General features: G+C 43.9%; 1 protein-coding gene across 2 annotated transcripts; it reads right to left on the bottom strand.

Annotated features, from left to right (window-relative positions):
- Window positions 1-2,555: 2,555 nt before the first annotated feature.
- Window positions 2,556-26,260, bottom strand: LIMA1 (LIM domain and actin binding 1). 2 transcript variants are annotated; one of them, XM_014947484.1, is made up of 10 exons: window positions 26,125-26,260; window positions 23,503-23,548; window positions 21,079-21,459; window positions 15,755-15,863; window positions 14,173-14,333; window positions 11,786-11,893; window positions 9,457-9,511; window positions 8,622-8,737; window positions 5,187-5,320; window positions 2,556-4,775 (listed from the first exon to the last, which is right to left on the bottom strand). In XM_014947484.1, exons 1-10 carry the CDS (start codon window positions 26,241-26,243, stop codon window positions 3,773-3,775), a joined length of 2,232 nt encoding a protein of 743 aa, XP_014802970.1. In that variant the 5' UTR covers window positions 26,244-26,260; the 3' UTR covers window positions 2,556-3,772. The 2 variants fall into 2 exon arrangements, with proteins under 2 accessions (XP_014802970.1, XP_014802971.1); XM_014947485.1 differs by lacking the exon at window positions 11,786-11,893.

Genomic DNA, 26,260 nt, shown 5'->3' on the forward strand with positions numbered 1-26,260 from the left:
GGTGGTGGAGTCCCCATCCCTGGCTGTGTTTAAGGGCCATTTAGATGCAGTGCTGAGGGACATGGTGTAGGGGAGGACTTTGTAGAGTAGGGGAGATGGTTGGACTCGATGATCCCAAGGGTCTCTTCCAACCTAGACCATTCTATGATTCTGTGAACATAGATGGGTTGTTCTGACAGAAAATAAAGTCCTCAAGAGAGTCTTTAACAGGGCCTAAAGCACACGCTCCCTGATGGGAGCCCGGTCTCTCCCCCCAGGAAGGCCCCGGCGGAGACAAGCGCCGGGCCCGGCCTGAGCGCTGTGGGGGCGGTTGCTGCTCAGCTCTGGTAGATAAACCCCCCTGGCTCAGCCCTGGGGGCAGGAGTCCTCGGAGGCTCACGGCCTCTTTCCTCACCGCTGAAGGGAAGGGCCCCAGAGCCGAAGCAGGACACTGCAACTTTAAGTTTATGGTAAGATACCGAGGCCTAGTTTTACTAATATTAATAGCCGTGTGATTTAACAGTTAAGCACAGAACAGAGTGAGAGGTACAGTGGTTGGCAAAGTTTAAGATTGTGTGGTTTAACAGTTAAGCACAGAACAGAGAGCGAGAGGTACAGTGGTTGGCAAAGTTTAAGATACCTTTTATAGCTTTTAAAGCATTCAGGAAAAAAATGTTTAACTTACCAGGCTTAGGATGAGGGTTACCAAGGAACAGCCTGGCCTTCATGTAAGCTTTCAGTTGGGTTCTCACACTCTGTAAAGGCGGTCAACGTCAGCTTTATTGTGTATTGCAGCAAACGACCCATCGTTCATATAATAGCCTTTTTGGCATCTGTCCAGTCAAAAGCAAATTAAACGGGCCATTAAGCACTCAAATACTATAACTAATAGATTGAAGGACAGGCTAGTTCATGATCTGTTCGCTTTTTTTAATCATCAACTTTATTTAAAAGTAGCACTTGTACTAATTTCTCCTTGAAGATGTTCAGCCAGTCTGAGTGAAGAGTAAGGGTCCTTGTATCTCAGAGATGCCTCAGATTTAACGAGTGCTAACGATGTGTAACATAACTGGGCACTGCAGACAGTATTGCTTTAGTATCTCATAACTGGGGATGCATTGCAAAATGTGATTGCGTTACCTAAGAAACAAATAGCAGGCATATTCAATAAATCCAACTCCACAACAAATACCCTTCCCTTCCTTTTCAAATACACTTAGCACAATTTACAGTCAGAAAAACCTCCAATTGCTCAGTGATTTGAAGAAATCTGATACCAAACGGATTTTGTCAGGAAGAGATAAAGGTTAGAGAAAGCTGCGTGTGCTTGCACATCAGCTTTCTTAGATTTGCAATACCTCTTATCTGTACAAGTCTTACTTCTCCCTTAAAAAGAAAGAAAAATTGGGAGTAGATTGTACTCATCTTGATGTGCCACTGCTCATACCTTCTCTTCCCCACTCTCTACCTCCTTTCCCTATATACGTGTCATGCACGTGCAATTTCACAGAATCACAGAATCTTCTAGGTTGGAAGGGACCTTAAAGATCATCTTGTCCAACCGTCAACCTGACTGACAAAAATAGACACCCACACAACAAACAAGGAGCATCATCACTAAACCAGACCTCCCAGCACTACATCAACCCGGCTTTTGAACACCTCCAGGGATGGGGCCTCAACCACCTCCCTGGGCAGCCCATTCCAATGTAACTTGAGGCCGTTTCCTCTCATCCTGTCGCCTGTGACTTGGGAGAAGAGACCGACCCCCATCTCTCTACACCCTCCTTTCAGGGAGTTGGAGAGAGCAATAAGGTCTCCCCTCAGCCTCCTCTTCTCCAGGCTGAATAACCCCAGCTCCCTCAGCCTCTCCTCATCAGACTTATTCTCCAGACCCCTCACCATCTTTGTCGCCCTTCTCTGGACCCGCTCCAGCACCTCAATGTCTTTTTTATGGTAGGGGGCCCAAAACTGGACACAGCACTCAAGGTGAGGCCTCACCAGTGCCGAGTACAGGGGGACAATCACCTCTCGGGCCCTACTCGCCACGCTGTTCCTGACACAGGCCAGGATGCTGCTGCAGGTTCACTGCTTTTCTGCTAGGTCTTGGCCCCCATCTATCCCAACCAACCCCCCTGCGGGCTTAAGTGAGGAAAACTGCAATACAAAGCAGCTTATAGGAAGAGGGGGGTAACCCTCAGTTGTCTTCAGCTTCCCAAGAACCACCTGAGGCCAGAAATGAAGGTGTAAAACACCTGCACGTCCTTATTTCGTTCCCCCATCCTCTTCTAATCTGTCTCCCACGTGCTTTTGCAGAAGAGAGCACAGTCTGCCCAGACTGTCCTGCTGTCACCCAGAACAGAAGCGGACACACAGTGTCACCTAGTGGCACCAGAAAAACACAGTCTGGGCTCCAGCTTCCAGTAAAAACACCGGTATCTCAACCATCTTTTCCCTTTTAAAACTGCCACCGCTTTGTGAAACGAGTATGAATCCACTCTTCACTTCAACATTATGATCTCTTTAAACTGCCACCACTTTGTGAAGCGAGTATGAATCCACTCTTCACTTCAACATTTAATGTAAATGACTGAACTTTATTGAAGGTTTCGTAGTTAGCAGGACTGTTAAGAAAGCAGAATATTTTACACCTCAAGTATAGTTAAGAGCTAATTCTCATGAGAATACAGTACAAATAAAAGCTAACATAAAAGGACATCCTCCTCCCACCGTTCAAGATTTCATTATTTGTAAAACAAATTAAGTCAAGTTTAAAAATGTACTAAGCTTCAATGCTAGCAATCAGAAAGTTCCATTGTTCAGATAGTTTTATTCCAGAGATTTTGTAACGCAGCACAATTTCACAGCCATAAGGAAAAGATTGATGGCAGCTTGATACAAGTAGGATTTCGAAGTTGTCAAAAGGCCTTAAAAATATTACCTGCAGCTTAAAATGAATGATGATGAACTCCGAGTTAAAAAACAAACAAACAAACAAGAAAAACAACCCACTTCAAATGCCTATGAAATGCAAAAGTAATGCCCTGCAGGCTACTGCAAAAGTCTTGACTTGTCCTCAAAGAGATCTGTCAGTCAGCACAGCTTCTGGATAAGCACTAAAATACATATATTCCAGCAACGGGCACGCTATTCCAGTTGGACAGAGAAAAATAAGGAGATTAGGGAGTCTTCAATTGATCATAGGCAGTTTTGAGAAAAAAAAAGTCACATTGCACTGTGTTTAAGATGCTTTAGTTGTTGGATACTAAGCACATGTTTTTATTATTTAAAAAAAAAATCCCAGTTGTGCCCTTTATATGTATGAAAGTGCATGAAGTTACCATTTTTAAAGCAGGCCAGAAAGTCCCTTTGAAATTGGTCCCTAAGCACTGCAGTAGCATTTGTAGTGGTAAAAAGTAGTGTGTCACAGAGAACCTGTTTCACACCACCAATGTGAGTACAGTGAAATTCCGTAAATTGTTAGTGAAATACGTACTGAAGCTCAAAAAGGGTAAGACAGTAGGAGTTCAGAACAGCTCTGTTCTTGTGCTGGGGACAGAGATTACCTGTTGAAGCTGTCCCACAGCCAGATACGTGTTTCCATGCACTGAAATATACTTTTTGCAGGATTCCAGAGTATTTTTCTAGTTGAGATAATTTGTACATAGGATTCCCTTAATGTCGATGTGCAGTATAGCATCGCTTTCATGGAAGACAGCTGTTTGTTAAAGCTAAAAACACCGATTTAAAGAGGCCCAGCACCTTGCAGCAAGTTTTCTAGTAAAAGGCCAATTTATTCTTCATCATCTTCTTCATAGTAACGATTCCTTTTGATCTGTTCTTCCACAGATAGATCTTCCATATCTTCGCCCTCCCAGAAACCAACGTCTTGGGATTTGCGATTCTGGGTAGGAGATGATTCCTTAGCAGTCACCACGTTGGCTAAGCTGGAATGTTTAGGAGAATTTGGTTCCAGGAATTCCTCGTTTGGACTTTCCTGCTCTTCTGTAGTGTGTTCTTCCTCATCTGTCTCTGCATTTACCTGGCCATTTTCTATAAAATTATGCTCTACTCTTTGGATACCAGACAATTCCCGTTCTTCCTCTAGGTTTTTCTCTTCGGCACTCTGGATGTTTCTATTCTCAACCTTCTTTTCCTTTTGCTTTTTGTCTACCACCACCTCTCTCTCCAGTTCCTCGCTTCTTTTCAACGTGTCTCTCTCTGCCTTAGAAGGAGAAGATGAATTCTCTGTTTTATGGCCTTTAACAGATACTGTTCTAAACGAGGCTGCAACTGTGAAGGGGCGACTTCTTTCCTTCAGCGAGGAAGATCTTCTTAACTTTTTGAGATCCAGATCCACATCCTCCAGCACATCTGGCTTGGAAGTCTCTTCTTCTGGGGGCCACTTGGGCTTGAACACTTTGATGCCCTCATCTAAGGCACTTCCTTGGGTACTTTGGTCAGACGGAGGTGGCCAGGCAATCCTGAGCTTTTTTGTTTCTGCCGGTCTCTCCTCTCTTTCAGGCAAAGCTGAGGCTTTTGCTTCCATACTTGCTGCCAGAACTCCTACTTTGGCGATGGGGGCATCCTCTACTCCTGGGCTTTGCGGACTTTCTGTTACATTTACACCATGGACGGTTTTCTCCAGGGATTCTTCACATTCAGTTTTGCCTGCCCATAATTCCTTATGCTGTTTGTGTCCAAAGCCTTCATCATAATTGCCTTTAGATTTGAAGAGCTGATTGAAGTGAGGCTTGCAGTAAATATTCCCACGCAGAGACGCGTATGTCCCAAGGCTGTTCAGGAAAATACAAAGTCAAACGTTAGCATTCCGTGTCCCAGCCATTGAGACGGGTGGGTATTTTTGTTATGTTACCAAAGAGATTCAATTTCAGTCTGCCAACATGTTTAGAAAAGACAAGCTTACAGCTTTCTGAGTTTGTATGGCCATCTTTTCAAATGCCAGGAGTTCTTTACGAAGTCGGACGTTACATTTTTCCCCACATAAAATTACGTTCAGGGTTTAAAAATAGACTGCATCAAGTGCAAAAGCCACTGGCAGAACTAGGACCGTGTTACCCCTCCTGTGCTCCTCTCCAGTTCGCTGGATTACGGGTGCTCAGCTACACCTGAACAGCATCTTACTCAGCTGCTGAAGGGGAACGCTGTGCGTCCCAGAGGGCAGCCAAAGGGAGCAGGGTGTTTACCTGAGTTTGCTGTTGCAATAGGAACAGCGGAAGCAGCTGATGTGAAACACCTGCTGGTTGGCAAAGAGCCTTTCCATCGGGTACACAGTCTTCTGACACCCAACACAGGTTTCCTTCACTGGCAACTGAAATTTCTACGGGAAGAAGAGAAAGCCTGTTAGCTGGAAAATGAGTCAACTGCTGGGGGACTTGGCTGGGGTTCATGCACAGCTCCCAGAGTTCTCAGAAAAACTGCAGCGATTCACTTTCTGCAACTCAATGCTAATTACAGTGGAGTGGGTTCTGGTGGGCAACGAGGAAGAGGCTATGGCAGGCCCACAGGATTGCTGTGGCTTGACAGGGAGCCAAGATTTTGCTCCAGTGAATTCCACAGCTGAAGCATCACAAGTTGAGCAATGGTTGAGGAGGAACAATGGAAATACTGAAACTCAGTTATAGCCTCAACTGAACCAGTTCCCAAAAAGCTGTCTAATCTATTTCTGCAACCTCCATTTTTCCCAATAAGAAAATGATGAAGAAACATTTAGGTAGACTACAGTCAGTATGAGACTTACCAACATCAATAAAAAAAGAGAGATTAAAATAACCTCAAAATAAAAGGGAGAGGGTGGGAGGGAAAGGAGTGGAACAGTTCAACTCAATAGTTTTAAATGATCCACTTTTGGTAAATGCCCTCCTCCCTCACAGAGGAGGAAACAGCCTCAGCACAGATGCAGGCGGCAGGAAACACTTCTGACTTCATTTGTAAGCAATTCCAGTTCCATTGCAAAGCAACTAGACTCGGGTTTCAGGACACGCAGCTCTCAAACTTGCTCAAGACTCAAAGCGAGCAGGGCTTTGAGGTTAAACAGCTAAAGTTATTTATGTGCTTACTAAGAGAATTTCCTGAGAGTTTAGTGCAAGCGTAAACTTAAATGCTAAAGAGTCAAGTGTCACTGCTGTGGCAACAACTTCAGATTTTGTTTTCTGACAGCATCAAGGAAGCAAATACATTGTCCATGGAAAAAGGTTACTTGATGCCATTCACTTCTTGGAATCTATTAAAGGTTGGCCAACAGGAAAACACTTTAAAGGAAAAATTAAATAACTTACAGTTGAAAAATTGGCACTGGGGCTGCATGTTGATTACAACTGCTTTAGCAGCAGGGGAAGAGAGCGCCTGGGCTCCCACCATGGGTCTGCATTCACACATTGATACTGTAGCTTTTCTTTTAGAAAGTATTACCTGCTACAAACTTACTAAAAAGCTTTATGGAAAAATATGATGGCTAAAGAAAAAACAGGAAGGTCACAGGAAGACATAATTGCAGCAATTTATTTATAACAGACTAGAAACAATGGTTAGGCAAAGAAAGTTACAATACATGAGGGACAGATTGCTGAAGACAGAGCCAGCTGAAGTCAGTTTGTCACAACCATAAAGTTTGCTGCCAATTTAATTCCACTTCAATAGGTATTTCAATCTCAAATTTTTTTAACACATTGCTTGGAAGTTACAGTAAATTGAAGTTCTAATTATGACGACTGTTTAACCAACAGAAGTTCAGAGTTCCTTTTGAAAAGAAAAATCCACAATTTTTAGATGCTGCCCAAAATTGCATAGGAATTCTGAATTTTGAGTCCAAAACAAAATCTTAAGAAATAAGAGTTTACCAATGCAAAAATCTAACCATCCATGCTTGCCCCAGGGAGCCAGGCAGCAACATCAATAGGTAACTCTCCCTGGAAGCTTTGTTTTGCAAGGTGACACTGTGGTGCTGGCTTGTGCTTCTGCAACGCGCATCCCTGTCTAAGAGAAGGGACTTACTTGTACGTCAGTGACCCTATGTCAGATGGAGACGCATTTTGGGGTGTGAAGAGAAAGAAATTCCTTTCCAGGCATACTACAAATAGGAGCTACAGGAGGAAGGTGAGGCCCAATAAATAGAAAAACACTTGAGAGAAAGCTGAGAGTTGAGCTCACATTAGGAGGAAAGCAGAAGGCAGGAGTAGAGGTTAGGAACCAAGAACGGGAAACAGAAGCTGGAAGAGACAAATAGGAACCTTACATGAATAAACAGCATCTGGGTTTCTATCTCGGCAGTGCAGCATCTAAAGCAGTAAGGTGGTGGAGAACTAGCATGGTTCTAGCACAGAGGACCACGACACGCAGCTCGTGTGTATCTTGAATGCTCTAACAGACTGGTTACAAAACTCTTATAGGCAGCTCTAATTCCACATACTAGCATTTATCATCTGGGTTTCTATCTTGGCAGTGCAGCATCTAAAGCAGTAAGTGGTGGAGAACTAACATGGTTCTAGCACAGAGGACCACGACACGCAGCTCGTGTGTATCTTGAATGCTCTAACAGACTGGTTACAAAACTCTTATAGGCAGCTCTAATTCCACATACTAGCATTTATGCTCCAGAGCTCTAGGAAGCCACATCTCACTGGTCTTCATGAGGTCAGTGCTGTTCCTCTCAAAGATGGGGAAAACAACAAAAGCACAGTTGTTTCCTCAGGAGTGAGCCAGGAAGTCTGTGGCAGCCCAGGGAACAGGCATCCGAACTCCAGACAGCACACGTGACACCAAAGTACAGTGTGATCAAAATGTTCAGCACTGCCGTTTGTGTGTCTAATAAGATTAGCAAATACATTCCTACCCAAGAAGTTCTCCATCTGCTTTATAGCTCTCATTAAAGTAAGTGTAACATTAAGGACTTGCTATTCAGAATGCCAGACCCAGTCTTCATGGAGTCAGTCACTGCATATATGTCTGTCTTGTCAAGTCCTCACTATAAAGTCACTACCACTTGCAGTTACCTCAGGCACAGCTGAAAGAGGAGGCTGAATATATGTCTGTCTTGTCAAGTCCTTACTATAAATTACCTCAGGCACAGCTGAAAGAGGAGGCTGAGAAGCCAAGTCCCAGCCTAGTAAAAGCTCAAGAGCAGCATCAGGACCTCAGTGCTGGGCTCTAGGAGCACGGACTTTACAGGAGGCATAGACAGGCCCCAATACAGTTCTCTGCTCAAACCCCCCTTCCCACACTGAAGAAAAGCACCTCTGTTGTTGGGGCACGCTGTCATAACAGCAGCAGCGCAACTCCCAGCAACTCAGACTTAGTCCTTGGAGACTGGGGCACAACAGCAACAGCACAGCTCCCAGCAACTCAGACTTAGTCCTTGGAGAAAAACTGACAGTTTTGAGATGCCTTTCCATTCTGAATACGTACCCTCATGAATACGGTCTGATGAAGACACAGTTTTGAGATGCTTTTCCATTCTGAATGCGTACCCTCATGAATACGGTCTGATGAAGACAGACCAGGTACTGATAATTACTGCCAGACCTTTTGTGACCCCAATGGTTGCATTAAACCTTTTGACTATCAAGGAGACAATCTGTTGGTTTTAACCATCACCCATGTTTGAGAATAAGTAGCTGCTTTACCTTCACTGCTTTTGGCAGAGACGCATCTGTCTGGCCAGCTGGTTTAGAACCAAAGTTTTGCTGCTTTGTGCTGACAGGCTTTTGAACTTCTGTCTCATTCTCCAAGTTCTGTCCAACTAAGGGAGCAGAGGAGGAAGAAAAAGCAATTACAAAGACTTTAAAACCATGGAAAGCTTATGCTCATAAGACCAATCAGCAGTCCTGTCAGCTAAGAGCTAACACATTTTTTTCTTGAACATCTGCTATTAGACCTTTTGATCTAGATATTTAAACATGGATCGTTCTACTTTTCTGATTTACCAGGAAATTTAAGTTGATATATACAGGAAACTAATATATGGGATCCAACATCTAACTTCCAGGATCTGTTCTTCATTTCTGCAAAGTGCTGACATGTGGACTGGACTTCAGGTGTAAAGCTAAGGCAACAGGAGAATGTGCTTACATCCTTTACTGAATAGGAACGTGTCCACCTCTGGACAGCACCAAGGACACTTGGCAATTGTCCTGCATTAATAAGTTCTTCAGCCCATCGACTGATGTAGGAGCTGCCAGAGCTTTTAAGTCCAAATGGTGAGAAAGCTACACTTAAACGTGTTCAATCAGAGCGAAAGAGTCAGAGATGTCTTGGAATTAAAATTGCAAATGAACTTCTAAACCTGAAAGCAATTCTTACAAAGTTTGAGTTAGGTACAGGACAGATTTTTAGTACAAGTTTTTATTGGGTCAAATGAATCATTTGACAGGACTGATCTTAATCTACACAACTGAGCAGTTAGTGCTTGTCCTCAGCCAGGCTCCCTGCTCTGGTTAAGGCAGGAGAAGGAGCACTTACCATTGCCATCCTCTAGAGCAGAGTGGAAAGACAAGCTGTTCTCCCCTCCAGAGACCTGCAAGAGAAAATTTGACAATGAGAACCTCTGACCTTCTGAAGTCTGACCAGCTGTGGCCTAAGGAACACAACGGGCCGTTTGGCACCACAGGCACTTCAACAGGGAGAGCGGCCACCCTGAGGTGCACACAGAGCATTTGGCACCACAAGCACTTCAACAGGGAGAGAGCGGCCACCCTGAGGTGCACACAGAGCTACTTCTTGTTGTGTAAGGCCCAAGGCAGAGTCCAGCTGACAGCCAAGAGGGTTAGTCCTTGCTGCAAGGTAGACATTCTCATAATTTTACAGCTCTTGAAATATTCAGATCATCTGCCACAGTGTTCACGCACACAATCATCCTTGCTGCAAGGTAGACATCCTCAAAATTTTACAGCTCTTGAAATATTCAGATCATCTGCCACAGTGTTCACGCACACAATCATCATATTTTGTTTTCCCAAACACCTGCAGCTTGAACAACTTTATTAGTCTTCAGAAATCTTTGTGGATTTCATTGATGCACCTCCCAGGTTTTCTTACTTAGAAATCCCTCGACACCAAGCAGTACAAATTGACCAGTTGGAGTTGGCTGCCTCCAACATGCCTGGACCTATCCTGGTCATCCTTCAGAAACAGATTCATATTTAAAAAAAAAAAAGAAAACTTTTCAGAAGTGTTGGATACAAACCAGTTTCAGATACTAAACATGTTACAGATAAAACTCTTGATACATATTTCTTTATTAAACTTGGCACTACTGCTATTAAATCAAATAGTTTTAAGTAGCTACAGCGAGAAGCTAAAGTACTGTAACAAGATTAATGGGAAATCATCACTAATTCTCTTTAATGATTGAAAGGTCCATTGCAAGCAAGTGAAGTTTGCAAATTAATGAGTTAATGAGGAAGCACATTATACATATATTAACATACTCTGGTCTACTGAAAAAATAACTATAACACCAGTATCCTTGGAAGCACATCAGCATGTCCTGTGGCTGCTGGAATCACACGTGTCTGGCTACTAAAACTGTCATGGATTCGGTGTGAAAAATGACAGAGAAGGTTTGCAAGTTTCTTTTGTTTCCTGCCTGGCAGAGGATTCCCTTTTCTGTGATTTTTCTACTGGTAGTGTTAATTAGGCTTATTTCCAAAGTTTATTGTGTCATTTCCAAAGGACAATCCTGGCTCTCAAATAATGTCCTATTCAGGTTCTTTACTGCACCTGGACACCTCGACAAGTAACTCCCCAATTGCAGCTGAATGCAAGAAATTTCATTCAAATCTTCCATTCAACACCAGGGACGTATTCCCATTTAACAGGTGTTCTTTTAAATAGCTCACCTTTTAGCACAGAGCAGCCTGGCCCCGTTGAACACGAAGCTGCTCAGCTGTCAGCGAGGCACAGCTGAGAGCAGCCTCTTGGCCCCTCGCCCGAGGAGGCTGGAAAGCTCCAAAAGCCCTCCCGGCATTAGGCTGCCACGTGTTCCCAACGGCTGGGATACACAGTACCCCAATTATTGTTCAGCCACTTTTATCCCGGCTGCTGTCCCCAGTTTAGGATACAAGGGCCTGAGCTGAGCCTGCTTTGTTATCTCCAATTCACAGAGCAATTAAGACTCAATTCACAGCTGAAGCTCAAAACCAGGAATAAACCCAAACTGGCATTCTCAGTTACCTTAATCAAAATTTATCCACTAAATGCAGAAGAAACAGTGACAAACTCCTTTTATTTGCATCACACAAAGCTTCTCATGGTTTAGAGGGGGAATTTGGTGTCTTTTTTTTTATTAGTGCAGTTTCTTTTTTGTTTTATTAAAACAAACAAACCCTCCCACAAACAAAAGTAATACCTAGCTGTGAATCATCTTTTTACAATTAGGGAATACGATACAAAAAAGTTTTAGGTGGCTTCAAAACCCACACAAAACCACCAGAGGTTTCAGACCCTACTGAAGCCATCAGAAAATACCCAAGTAAGATATTGATGGATTCTGCCACACTACAGGCATGTCATTACTCAGAAGAGAGAAACTCTCAAGAAAACTTAAAATTTGTCCCTAGATATTCTCTGCAACTGCTTAGAAGTCTTCCTCAGAGACTTGCTAGCTTAGAATTCAGATAGCATCTAAAAAAATAAAATATATCAGGAATTCTGCAGCATGTAAATAATCTGTATCCACTGCTCATATTCAATTTCTAGATGGCATGTGGAACAAGGCCATCAGCTGTGCTTCTACAATTAGTCCTACTTCAGGTGAAGTCCTCCATCTTCACCAGCGTGAGCATCTTACCTTCTCCCCATCCTGACAGGAAATGGAGTCCTCAAGACTTGGTGGCACATTCTCCTTCTGCTCAGATTTGTAATTCTTGAGTTCACTTTCACTGGCTTGAATCTCATTCTATAGAATAAAGCACTTGAAAGTTGACAGGTTCTTTTCCCCTAAGGAAGTACTTGCTTTCTATTTTTCTTAAAAATCTTTTTTTAAATTGTTTTCCTAGTACATACAGTAATAATTAAAGGAAGGGGCATAAAAATCTATACGAACTTGATCAGTGATACATTCTAATAAAAAAAATGGGGCTGTAGAATTTCACTCTACTCTATGGAGGCAATGCCAGCATTTTTCTAAACAACCCCTTTTCTCTACTTCCAGATGATTCCTGTTTAAAATCAACTCTCATGTCCCCTGCTCAATCACATCTTCCTTTTCCAGAAATGTTAACTTTTCATTTGAAATTATAAGTATTGCAAGACAAGCATGATCTAAAGTAATTGAAAAATACAATTTGACATAAAAGCAAATCCTACCCTTGCTTAGTCAAAAACCTAATTGTTACTTACTGAGATTTTTGTTTTTGACAAACCGACTTCAGATTTTCACAAAAGAATCTTTCAGACTTAATATAATCCAGTGAAACCTCGTGCTTCTTTCATTGCCACAGGGTCCAAGATAATTGGAGAAGACTCGTGCCTTTCACAAGGCATCTTCTCTGTGTTGTCAAAGAGAAACAGCCAAATGCCAGCACCTGAATCTTACCAGATTTTGTAAACAAGTCTGCACCAAACCAACCATGTCTAATAGGGATGTAGCTGAATGTCAGAATGTTAATGTATAGATCTCTAAATCTGCTCCCCACCCTCTCTCCCTCTCCTTCCCTATCACTTGCAATGAAACCATGGCTTCTCACCTTACTCTAACCCGCTGTAAAGTGTCCATCAGGTTTAATCCAGGCCTAATTACACCACAATGCCCTCAAAATAGTTGTTCCCAAGAGAGATTACAGCTTGCTTTTGTAGCCCAGACATGACCCATTTTAGGAGAAGGGAAGTACAAACACCACAAGACCATATCAAAAGAGCCTGAGTTGCTTGGTCAGCGGGGAAGGAGAAGACCAGAGAGTTGTGGCTACTCTCAGCAGACAGCAGCTCTGCAAACACTGCCCTTGGAGCCCGCTCTCTGCTCCATCCTACGCTCTGCCCTTCTCCCTCTGCCAGAGATTCTGCTAAATGGGACATCCTGAGAGCATCAGACAGGGCTGACACTAACCCCAGAGCCTTGGGGATGCACAAACAGCACATAATTTATTAGATCAGCTACCACTCAGCCACAAACTGGAAAAGGCAATCTACCAAACTGAACCCAGGTGAGAAACAGGATGCAGACAGCAGCAATTAGCAGTTAATCAGATTTGTTGCACTGGCTGCAATTACTTTCCATTCATGCAGTGAAGTTTACTCGACTTTCCTCCCAAGGGCTGGAGAATTAGACCCAGGCTGCATGTGAAATTCAGAAATTATTTCAGCTGGGTAGAGACTTTTCCCTCTCTACAAATGTACCCAGTGAGCATGCACTCCTCCAAAGCTTAGAGCCACCACTTACAGTTTTTATTCCCAGTGCAAGTTTCCTAACTCATAAAGACCTATCCCTCTTCAAATTTATTACTCCAGCTAATAAAAGGCATACTTAAGCAATAAAAGTTCCCACCATTAAGCAAAAGTATCAGACAATTCCAGCAAATGTACTTCAGCACTTTTTAACAAAAGCTTAGATTCTTGCAATCTCTTCAGCTGCAAAACTTTACCGTGATTCATTAATTGCTCACTTCCTGATCAAATATCTACAAAATTGGCATGGGTTCATTCACTGCAAGAGTCTAATTGGATTTAGATAATGAGTGAGAAAACTGGAAGGAGGTGAAGAGCAAAAGGGAGGAAAACCAACTGGAGATCCCAGAGCCACAGGCCAAGGGAACCAGGTTCCATGCGCTGTAGGACACTGAAAATTGCTCCTTCTTATGGTGCCTCAGTTTCCCCCATCTAATTGCTAAAGTATTATACAGGACTGAGTTTGGTTTTTAAAAAACAAACAAACATGCAGAGAGCTACAGACATGCAGAAAGAAAAAGAATGTCAGCTATGTTTCAGAAAGGCCTCAGTCAGGGTGCCAGCAATTAATTCCTTGGAGAACTTTCAAGATTATTCCAGGAAGTTGCAAATACTTATTTCTTCCTGCAGTATGTAGAGACAACTCTTCATTAGAAATGAAGAGTTGGGCACAAGGTTATTTTCAAAAAAAAGATGGCATTATCTTCCAAAGCCTGGTTTCCGTAAGATCTTCTTTCCAGCCTGAGGTTGGGACAAAAATTCAGTTCTACACAAGTCAAAGGGGAGACTTACCGTAGTAAGGAGGGCTGTGGGACTGCCCTGCTTGGACACCGCTGCCTGGTACTTCGCCAGCCTATCCTTTATGGAAGTTTCTGTTAAACGAGGCATCTCCAGGCTCTTCTTGGTCTCTGGCTTCTCTGGGCTGAGTGCTGGGCTGGTATCTACAAGATGCCCTGGAAAGACAGCTATATGAGTGAAGGGTAACTTTCAGGAACACCAGTAGACCCATGTACAGAAAGATTTACAAATCCTGTCCCTTCACCGCTCCCAAGACCACAAGATTCCAGATCTGAAGAGCACAGAAATGCTCTAGTCAAAGGTTTATGCTCCAGGTCAGTAATTAATGCAGCTGCTTTCAGAAGTAGCACATTCACCAGGTGCAGCGTCCAGCCAGTGGTCTCAGAAGTAACAAGAGCCAACAGGTTTAACACTGAAAATTGTTTTGCTGCTATTGTCAAATGAAAGCAGCTGCTGCAGTAGCTACATGGAAATACACATCATTCCCGTAGTGGAACAGTTGTCAAGGCTTTGGGGGAAAATATGGGAAGCGAGGAAGGAAGTCTCACCTGCCACTTCCACCTCCTCCGTGAAACTAATTAATCCCATGGCACGTTATAGATGAGGATCTCGAGACCAAACGTTACGAGATAATTCAGTTTAGTCTCGCAGGATCACTTGCAGCCTCTGTTATTATCTCAAGAGGAAAGAAAGATTTGGGAGCTTAAGTCTCTGCAAAGGTGCAGATCTCCTGGCTCTCAGAACTATGACCCGTTACTTGCCATCCACCTTTTGCCTCTGCTGCCAGACATCAGCCAAAGAGGTTTAAAAAGCCAGCTCCTGTGACTGCACTGCTATCTAGCTTCTCTTTGTAATCCTCAGGTCTTCAGTAATAGCTTAATTGTTCAATAAAGAGTGAATAAAAAAAATGACCTTTCACTAGCTAGCAGCCTTGAATGACTAAAAAGTTGTATGAGTCATTAAGGTCCCTTTTGGGGACAATAACCAAACGCAAGTAGTCCTTGCCATTCTCTCCGCTACTGCTCAAGTGAGGACACAGTGTGCATCAGTAAGTAGTGAGATAGAATATTAGCCATAGGCTGAACACACAAAGGATTGCAAATGCTTTGTTAGAAAAGAGTCTCCAAACACATGAAAAATACACAGTTTTGCTCAAGTTGTAAGGCCCTGTCATCACCCAGGTCTGGACAAGGCAGGAGGGATGAGAATTAAAACAAGAAGGAAGGAGGCTTCTTGTGTTGTCTGTCTGCTCGCTACCTTCTAAATGAGTTTGACTATTAGAAGTAGTTCTAGGATTGTCCTAGGATTAAGATACAGGGGGAAAATGGGTTCTATTCTTTAATTTGCTGATTATCTCCTGTGCCTTGTTTCCGTGCTTTAGGGTGTAATGATTTAAAATTCACAGCACGACTTAAATCACTAAATGCGATGCTCGCAAGAACCTTACAGATGGAAAAAGGCTGCACTTCCTTCCATTCCCAAAAGGCAGAAATTATTTCCATTCTATTATATAGAGTGGTTTTATTTTTAAAATTAAAACCCCCCAAACAACACCCAAACCATAAGGTTTACTGACCTGATGTATTGTGGCTCTTCTCTCCTTGGCCAACATCAAAGTCCTCTGAGGAGAGGCTGTTCTCAGAAATCCTCCTGCTGCCGGTCGTCTTCCTCTGCTCTCTGAGGACCTGGCAGAGACAAGACCCACCCATCAGCTGCCTGGACAACCAGAGACTGGTGCCTGTAATCCTTTAAGATGCACAGGTGTCACTAGCAAATCTGCTTTACTGGAATAAACAAGTCTACCAGGTGACATCTTATTTAACCAATATAAAGTTTGATCACAGAACACCTGACCCCCTGTCACCTGGAAAACACTTTCTTTAAGAGGTCAGTAGATGCCCTGTGACTAGTTTTCATCAGAAAGTCAGAGAACCACAAAGATCAGATTTGTAGGCATTTACCACTGCAAATACTGCAAGCTTCAGTCGAGATTTTTGCATTTCATACAATTTCTTTTGAAACTAATGTTCAAGGTCATTTTATGAAATTTAAAATCAGAAAAAGAACGAAAGGAGCAAGCTATCAAAAAATTGCATTAATTTTCAACAACAGAAAGAAAACTTTTATGACAATGGTATTTATTTATCTGAAGTGACTTGTTTTGGTTTGGATAGCTCATGCATTTGGTACCAAATAATTCCCTAATTAGCTCTGATAAGGCTGAAGCTTAAGCAGGAGAGCGCTAGAGATAAATATTCCCAGATATCCCAGATAATCACTTTGACAAGGCTGCGGCGCTGGACAGGGGGCACACAGACACTCTGGCTGCCTCCATCAGATGGACACTCATTTCTTAAGACCAACTCCCCAAAATCCAATGCTCAATAAAAGAAATTGTGAAAAGACACTACAGCTGCTGCGATAAATACTCCAGAAGTGCAGAGTTTAATTTGACTTCATCAAGATGGGATGGTCTCACAGCTGAAACTCAACCTATAAAATACTAGAAGGTGAAAGATCTTTGTTCCCTCCCTAGGAAAGGTTAAATCCCAGAGCCAGTTGGAAATCAAGATGGAGGCTAACGTCAGGAAAAAGGCAGGTTTGGCAAGATGCTCCAACCACACGTTCCCCCCCACCTTCCAACAAGTTTCTTATTTGCTGGTCACCAAACTGAAGGAAATTCCAAAGTTTTATTTTAACAGAACTGCACTGTAAGATAATCACTGTGAAAAATCAGGCTGCTTTGGCACACAAACCAGAAACTTTACCAGGAAAGGAAAATGCATCTGGAAAACCTCTTTTTCCATTAGCATGGGAAATATTTTCTATTTCTGTGGTTTAAGACTTTGGTAACTTTTTTTACTGGAAAAGAGCTTAGCTATGACAAGTCTTTTCCTTCCATGGAGCGTTGATAGGTTCAGTTTGGGAGTGTCTGCACACTTGTAGGGACCTGCAGATTCCTCCCTCTGTGCAAACTCTCCTTAGATGGTTCTTATTCAGCCTCTGTCCACTTTAACATCACCTCATCTCAAGTTCTTACAACTCAGAAATTTGTCATTCAAAGGGTTGAGCTTTTCTTAGTATAAAAATGAGATCACTGTAGGCAGAATACACTTGAAGATCTTTTGAGGATGCAGAAAACATATTTATTAGCCCACTTGAAATCCCTATTTTATTACTGCCCTGAGCTAGGTTTTTTTGTGGGGCTTTTTGTTGGTTGGTTGGGTTAGGGGTGGTTTTTTTGGGGGAGGGGATAATAATAAGGCACCACACACGTTTTCTTGCACAGAGCAGGAGTAACAAAGCTACAAAAGAAAAACCAAGTTTGCAGTACAGACAGCTGGGAAGTTTAACTGGCAGCAGAGCGCGTAAGGAAGTTTCTACCACTGGGAAACAAAGGTCTTAATTCTTAGATCCAGCATCTGGGATTCCAACCTCACATCAGCACTTTTTAGGAGAAAAAGACAGAATCAAGACTGAAAAGTTGTTAAGTTGTTCGGGTATTTCAGAATCTCATTTCAATTTATTTTCACTGTAGTCTTTCTCCAGTAACATCGTTGAATTGCCCTCACATTGAGAAGACAAAGAATCTCCATTATCACTGAAATTAATTATTAAGCAACTTAAACTTGTAAATACGAGTTGGCAAAGGGCCGGCGTGTTGTCAAACAATTCTGATAAATCAGTGCCCACCACCAGGAATTCTGGATCATGGACCAACACCTCACCCAGATGCACACACAGAACCAAGGTTTTTCTTCCAAGTTACCAAAACCCTCTATATTTTTACCAGCAGCGAAGGATTCATTATCAATCAGAAACAGACTCTTCTACTTGACTCCATGGGCCTTTGTGAAGGCTGGTGAGCTCTGAGTGAAGAGCAAAGAGCTGAACCCCTTGTACCAACCCCTTCTCTGAGGAATCCACTGCAGCAGGAAAAGTGCAGTTACCAGCACAGCCACCTCACGGCCAGTTAAACCAGTGAGTTAATGAGTACTCCAACCGTCACCTGAGTCATTTCCCCAGTCCCACCAGCTCCTCTCCTGTCCTCTTTGCCACCTCTGTCACATACAGGTATTACAATTTCAGAACTTTTCTCTAGGCAAGTTGTATGACACAATTATCCTGTGTCTTGAGAGTAAAAATCCAAAACGCCAAGAGATATTTCTGAACACATCTGAACTAAAACCTACAGCTGTAACACCAGTGTTGGGTAGATTTTATAGCAACAGTTTTATATTGAGGGGACAAAAAGAAGTTTAACAAAGGGAAAATGAGGGAACTTCCCTCATTACAATCAATAGCCTGACCAACCACCAGTAATTAGGGTGTTATGGCTCATGGAAGGTAACACCAACTCCCCACCTTAGACTGTGCCACAGAGTTCCCTTTACAGCCCTGGCTGGGCCACCACGGCCGACCCACAGCTTCTGCTTCTTGCCAAAGATTAAATATTCCTGGTGTCTGGAAAGCCCCAAGGTCCCAACACAAAAGAGGCGAGTGCAGAGGTACCACAAGCAGAGTTAACAGCGTTTTGCCTGGGGCACAAGGAGTTCTTGGGCAAAGCACCAAATAAAAGTTACACCTATTTCATTATATTCTAACTGTGTCAAATGTGACCCCGCACACAAGGTTCGCTGCACAAGGCAGTAACGTTGTGCCTTAAAGGAAAAGCACAAACCAACTTGGAGATGGCTTGTTAACCAGTATTGCAGATCTGCTTGCTCTTTTTTTTCTTCTGATCTCCCTCGTGTGTGCTTTCACTATCACTTACAGGAAGAATTCTTTGAAACTGATAAAAGATCCAATGTTCGGTCTTTGCTTAGAGCTGACCCAGCCCAGACCCACCCGCCTGCCTCCAGCCTGAGCATGGCATCTTCCTCCATGAAAATGCAATAAAAAAAAAGTTCTGCCTTGTATCTAAATTGCAGCAGACAGCAAGATCTGAATGAATAAATGAATACACCAGGAGGTTTGCTGATAATCCTGAAAATGAGAATAGGTTTGTTTAGAGTGGGTGACCGAGTCAGGAAATCCGGGCTCTAATCTGGATTCTTGCCACAGACTTGCCCATTGACCAGGGGAGTAATTTCACCTTTAGTGCCATGAAGTCACAGCCATGCTGCTCCCTTATAAAGACATTTTGCCAGCAAAGCTCTGACAGCACTTATACCTTACGAATTAAGTAAATACCAAGGAAAATTGCTGTCTCTCAGCTGATTTTATGGTTGGACTTGATGATCTGAAAGGTCTTTTCCAAGCCAAATGATTCTGTGAAGCCTTGTCTGTACTTAAACCAGGGGTTTATCAGAGTTCAGGAAAAGCATAACTGGAAGAGGCAATTGCAGAGGTTGCCATGAGCCAAACTTACACCGGTGAGAGATCTTTGTCCCCATAGCCCTACCTATTGTCACTGTCGTGACTGCGTGACATTGTCCTCCAGTCCTCAGATAAGTCTCCAGAACCAGAAATTTCACATCAGTGCTTTCTGATTACAGACACCCCCTTCCTCCTCCCCCCATACACTTAAACTTTAGGGCACTTTGTGCCTTTTCCCTTTAAAATTACAAGGAAGCAGATGAACTTCGAATAGGAACAGAATTTGAGCCCAACCTGAATAATTTCATACCTACTGGATGGTATTTACTGCATTCTGTCAGTTTTCAACAATATTTGAATGACTAAACTTGAAAGAAATACCAGCTCCAGATTCAGCCAGTTCCAAAACAGTTTATTCCTCAGGCTGAGATAAAATTCCTTGGAGCCCATCTGCAAAGCGGTGCTTTCCGTGGAATCCCGGCCGAGGAGCGCTCCCGGGACATCGCCCTCGCCCTGGCCGGGGAGCAGGGACAAAGACTACAAAAATCTCAACCCTGGAGTCACAGCACACAGACCCCAAACCCACTTCAAGGCAGAGGTGCTCCTCCGAAACCCCTAACTGTTATACATTTAAACAACTTTTGCACAAAAGTTGTTTGTTTTACTTAATGCTGCAAGAAAACCACCCGCGCTAAAACAAAGCCAGAAGTATAGGAAACTATGAGAAAACTGGAAAATCCACCAGCATCAAGGCCTCAGGACTATGTTGCAAGTCCCCAACATCTGCAACTCATTTTCTAGTTAAGCAATTCTCCCCGGGGACACGGAGTCTGCAGTCCACATGCGGGATCGGATTTCATGAGCAGTTGGAGGAAAAATGCAAGCCCTGTGCATTTGCAAGTCAAAACTAGCGAAGGCAGGAGCTTGGCTGGCTAGCTCTGCTTTTTTTTTTTTTTTCCCGATAAGAAACATTTGTTAAGATACAAAGATGAGAGAACAGCAAGGAAAAGATGGGAGTATTTCACAGAACATATGTCTCTCTCTCTCTCTCTCTCTATATATATGCATTCGTGTGACTCACAAACTGATGTGGATATAAAAAATAAATCCCCCTTACCTCTGGGCAGTGCCTGCATCCCAACTGCAACCGCCCCGGAGCGCTGAGCTCACTTCAAACAGTTACTGTTTCTTTTTTTTATATGTATAAAAATATATATTTTTTTACACAATTTATGTTTACACAAGTCATCTTAATCTTCAGACAATATATAAACAATCCCAACTTGCTTTAAAAAAAAATCTTAACAAATTCCATACTTATTTTTCTGCCTTAAGCTGCACCCCCTCCACAAGCCAATTCACTTTCCGTCTCCGATGAGCAATCACGAACAGCCACAGCCCCGAGCACTCCGCACCTCTTTGTACAGCTCAACTGAGTTATTAACACCAGCCACGTTATGTTTCAATTAAAACAATGAGTACAATTATTTGCAGAGTCAATAGTCGGAGCCCCTCCCGCCTTCTCCCGATGCCCCAGCGGCAGCAGAGCCCCGGTGTCCCCGGGGACAGACCCCTCCTTACCTTGGGCTGCGCCTGTCCCTGCTCAAACATCATCTTGAGTTTGGTCAGCGGGACGCTGTATTTCTCGATCTTCCCCGCAGGCTCCGTGTTTTCTCCGGCTTCGGGCTTTTCCACGTCTCTGGGCTCTCTCAGACAGTTTTCCATGGTCCCGCTTCCCGGAGAGTGGCTTTTCCCTTTCCCGCTGTCACCGGCCGGTGGCTGCTCCGCGTCCGGGGCGGGAGCGGGGCCGCTCCCGGCGCTGCCCTCCCTCTGCCCGGCCTCGGCCCCCCGGCTCCGCGCCGCCGCCTTCCCCGGCTCCCTGCCCGCCGCTGGGGTCTCCCACCTCTTCCTCAGCACGCTCAGATTCCCCCTCCGAAAATGGGGGGGAAGGTTTTCTGCACTCTGCGAAGGAGAAGAAGAAGAAGAAGTTAATTCCAGTTACACGCCTGATGGAGCATTAAAGCACTTCCTTTCTATGCGAAAGGAAGTTAAAGGCTCAGCCCTGATCTCAGCCCTCTGCTTTTTCAGCCAGCTGTGAATAGTTACAACTGTGCCACATGGAGAAAGCATCCAGGATAGGGGAGGAAGGAGGGGGGAGAAGAGAAAAGTCAGGAGCTAAAGCAGGAAGTGAGCAAACAGGATGGCCTTATAAGGGAAAAGGGAGTCAAGCCCTTAATGAGTTAAATGACACACAAAAGGCTTGAATCCACACACGAATTAAAGGGGACCAAAATCCACCCAACCAGGGTCTCCAGTCCTACAAGAAGGGACCAGCAGCACAAGCAGCCGCCCCAGAGACGGGTGGGTGCCAAACCTTGCAATGTCTTCCAGCTGGTTCAGAAGACAACAATTAGCAGCCCTTCCAAAAAGCTACAGATGAGCTTTCAGAAACCACTACTTTTTTGGAGTTATGTATTCCTGCTACCAGTTACCACTAGCGGTTTAGTTACAAGAGATCTGTCCTCACTATTTTATACCAGGCAGCGTACGGCTCGAGCTCAGCGCCGACAACAAATGCTCCCGTTTTTTCCCAACTTTGCTCTCATTTATAAATACCAAATCATTTACTGGAATTTTCCTTTGATTTCACTCTAGAGGCTGCAGGCCCTGGGCAGGACTCACACACACAGAGGTCACTGCGAGAGAGATGGCAACGCTTGGTGCAGCAGAACTCCTGCAGTTCAGCTCCTTTTCAGACCAGTTTCCCCCCTGGTTACCTCTCCCCAGAGGAACAGATTGTTTGTGTTTGATTCATTCAACTCTAATACCTGCCCCTGTTGGGTTTTCGCTGCCTCTCCCTGATGGACACCGCTGCCCATCGAACTCACCGCAAGTGGAGCAGGTCTGCAGGGCTTACGGGAATTAAACGGGATTAGCAGCTATATTAGGATTTAAGTCTCTCACCCTATTACTCTTCTGGTCACATTTTGAACACCGCTTTGCAAATTAACTTGAATCCAACCACACTTCAAAAAAAAAGATCTGCTCATTGCTGACTGCGTTTAAAAGAAAGTACTAAAGTTAGAAGGCAAATGGTGTAATGCGACAGAAGTACTGAAAACTGTGCAGCAGGTTTGCACAGGGCCACCTCTGGACACGACGCCTGCGGAGTCCCGGCGTACTTCATCACACCAGTCATTCCTGCTGGGGACTTGCCTGTTCCCTCCTCACACAAGCCATGAAGAAAATGTAAGATGGGAGAGTAATTTTCAGAATGCTTATTGTATCACACTTATACCACAAACAGAACAAGAACGGCTCCCCAGGAGATCACAGTCTAACAAAGACTTATATATCTGGAAAATATTGCCGGTCTTTTTGATTAAGAATTGAACTGAGGCTCTGCTTACAGAAAGACCCGTGTCTCAGAGGCTGCCATCTCAGCCAGGGAACCCCCGACCCCCCAGCAGCGCGACGTAGCTCACAGGAGGGAACGTGAGGCTGTAACTGAGCCAAAAAGGAAGGCGCTCCCTCATCCAGGGGCTTTCTGAACCCTGGAAGCCACTTCAGAGAAGATCCCCCTTAATGGATTGTACAGCTATCAAAGCCATACACCCTGGATTTCAGAGAGGCTGCAGCTTCTTTTAAGCAGACTTTTAAATTTCATTAAGAAGGGAAGAGGTACCACAGCACTGCCTACAGCGAAGAACAAAGAGGAGAACACTCGCATGTTGTGGTTAACTCGCTTTGCCTCCTGCTTAGGAGGGAACTGGGGGTTCAACATATCTCTCTGGGCAAGGCACTTGATTTTCTTTCCTTTCATTCACACTGGGAAAGGGTGGGGGGAAGGAGGCAAAAGCAAACACTGCGTCTAAGCCAGGATTTCTGTAGGACACATGGCAGCAACTCTGATATTCCAAAAATCAACTGTCACAGAAACACTGCACGTAGGTGACCCGCTCTGATCGCCGGCTGTTGCTTATTGCCTAGGAAACAAATACTTACAGTTCTTTTTTTCTCAGCAGTGGCTTCTTCAGCTGCTTTCTGATACCTTTTGGAAAGAGGAAAGAGAGAGAAAAAAAACCAAACTGTTTTTAAACAGAATACCGAACACTCCTGAAGACAGCTGAGATTTTTTTTCCCCACCACTTCCCAGACCCAGCAAATAAAACCAAAGGCTGGAAAAACAGTCGAAAATAGCACCAGAACAATGCAAAGTGATAGAAACACTTTAAGTCATTCAGTTAATAATAGCATACGTTAATATTTTTCATTACCTAAGCACTCTGATTCTCAAATACAGACAGTTTACCTTGGAATAGCTGTATTGTTTCCGCCACCCAGCTGTCTGCTGTGCCCCCTTGCAGGAATAACTCGGCTATTTATACAGCAGCTGCCGAACCGTGACAAATTACAGCTTGGCATAAGCAGAAAATCTACATAAGTGCCAGTTTATTTTACTATGCTGGGTTGTAAACTGCACCAATTCAGCAGTTGCTTCACGAGCAGCTGAACCATCCCAGCAGTGGAAACAGTAATCACAGCCCTCTGAAGATAAGCCACCCTGGATCATGAATCAAAGTCCTTTAAGAAGCTGGAGGAAACTCCCAGCAATCTGCACAGCCCTCGGCTGGCACCAGAGCACCCACAGCCCAGCACACACCGCGCCGGGCCTGCCTCGCTGCTGACACGCGTAAATCTGTCAGGTGGGAGGGTTTTGCTCTGCTTTTTAAAGAGGAGAAACATCACCCAACATTTGCTCGGGCAAATGATGTTTCTGCCTTTCTTATCCATGGAATTCTGCTTTGGATACAGCTGTGAATGTGTTACAGGCAGTAAATGAGACACTAATGTAATAGCCATCAGCTTCAGACTTTAAATAATTGCTGGTATCAAACCAATACCTGAAGTGTATCATGGGCTCAGTTCCTTCTAAGAAAAAAATTCTTACATGGAGTTACCTGTTCTACTACTTGTTTTTTCTTTATAACAATTGATTTTTTCCCTGCTGTGAGTGCTGTGCTCCTGCGTAGACCTCTCTTGTTACACTAGAAAGCAGACAAATTCCACCCTTACCTATTTCTGCTCCACAAGCTGCATTCACTGCACAGTCTGAAAGCTGCTGAAGGAGCCTCATCAGTTTGCCTCGATGATGCAGTTTGCATCAACACAAACATATTAACCTACGTCTCTGTTCTATAAAGGCTCCAAAATTTGAATGAGAAAAATAAGTTTATGGAGGAAGAGAGACCAACAGTGGAAGTGGCATCAAAGAGAGCCAGGGATGAAAGTCAAGGAAAACATGCAAGGCCTGGAGAGTCCCAGGCAGCGCTCACTCTGTACCTCACCCAGCACAGTGTGCTCTTCATGTCCCTGCCATTGCAATTTGCATGTCTCTGACCTGACAAAACTGACAGTCTAACACTATAAGGAATGGAAAAACGTTTTCACATGCAAATATTTAGGTAACAGCAATTTAGAGAAACTAACACTCCTCACTGTGAGTGTCGGTGCTGGCAAAGCCAGAAGCAGGACTGTGTTTTTCCAAGGCACTGACACTGCCTGTCGAGGGACCCTACATGATTAAGGAACAGCACTTTGGATTATTTCCAGTAAGCCCTTTTCAAAGGATTATCAACATTTAGCAAGATGAGTAGGTTCTGTAATCAAGCTTCAATGAGTGAATAAATTACCTTAACAAGAGCAGTCAAAGCAAGCAGGTTCTCCCCAGGCCAGAGAACTTAAGAGCAACATAAAGAGCTATGTCTGTGTCAAGCCCAGGTCACAATTATCCTCCCCCATAGATCCCTATACTCAAGATTTAAACACTCCAAACCCTCGCTGCGCTCTCAATGCAATAACCCAGGAGACCTGGGTGCCCAAATCCCACTGAAAATCCAAGATGTACTCCATATATTTCTTTAAGGAAATAAACCAGAAACACGTTTCCAGAAAACACATATAGGCTACCAGCACTCAGCTTTCTCAGCACATACAATATTACTGTGTGATTTGACTGTAACCCATTGTTCATCTCTCAGAGAAAAGGGAAGGGCAATATCCCTTTTCAACTCAATTTTGGTGAGACATCCGGGAGGGGGGGTCTCTGAAGAGCAGAGCTACTGTGAAATTCTCTGAGGGAACCCTTCCTGGAGGGTTACATCTGTCGCCCACGGGTGACAGAACTACTGTTTCTAACTGGTCTCCAATTACCTGATAAAGCCTTTGTCCAGGACCAGGCAGGAAATGCCATGTTAACAGAGACACCCACCTAGCTCGTGCTTAAGCAGTTAAAGACTCTTCCTGATGAAGTAAAACCCTAATGGCAATAGCTGCCTACATTCCAACACTCTGCCCCCAAAAACAAACTGCGATTTGTAATTAGACAGAAAATGTTTTCACTTTATTTTCCGACAGCAGGATTTTATAATTCTGACTGCTGGGACAGCGTAATGTCAGCAACTAGCAAAACTTTTGCCTGGCACATATTAAACCAGAAACGTCAATACCTACAGAGCTGTATTATTTTTAAGCAGCACAGGGGCTGCCAGGGAAGCAGCCCTTGTTCCAGGTACCAGCTGCCAGCCCTCGCGCACAGCTTGTGCTCGGCAGCCTCACCACACTTACTTGGAAAATCTCTCCACAAGAGCCGATGACTTATTCGTGTTGACTAGAGAGAGCTCCTTCGCAGTGATTTTCAAAGACTGTGAAGTCCATTGTCTTCTATTAAACGGGGAAGGCTCCATCTTATCACCACAAATAC

The sequence above is a fragment of the Calidris pugnax genome, unplaced genomic scaffold (assembly GCF_001431845.1).
Source record: "Calidris pugnax isolate Ruff unplaced genomic scaffold, ASM143184v1 scaffold155, whole genome shotgun sequence".
In the NCBI taxonomy this organism is placed as follows: Eukaryota; Metazoa; Chordata; class Aves; order Charadriiformes; family Scolopacidae; genus Calidris; species Calidris pugnax.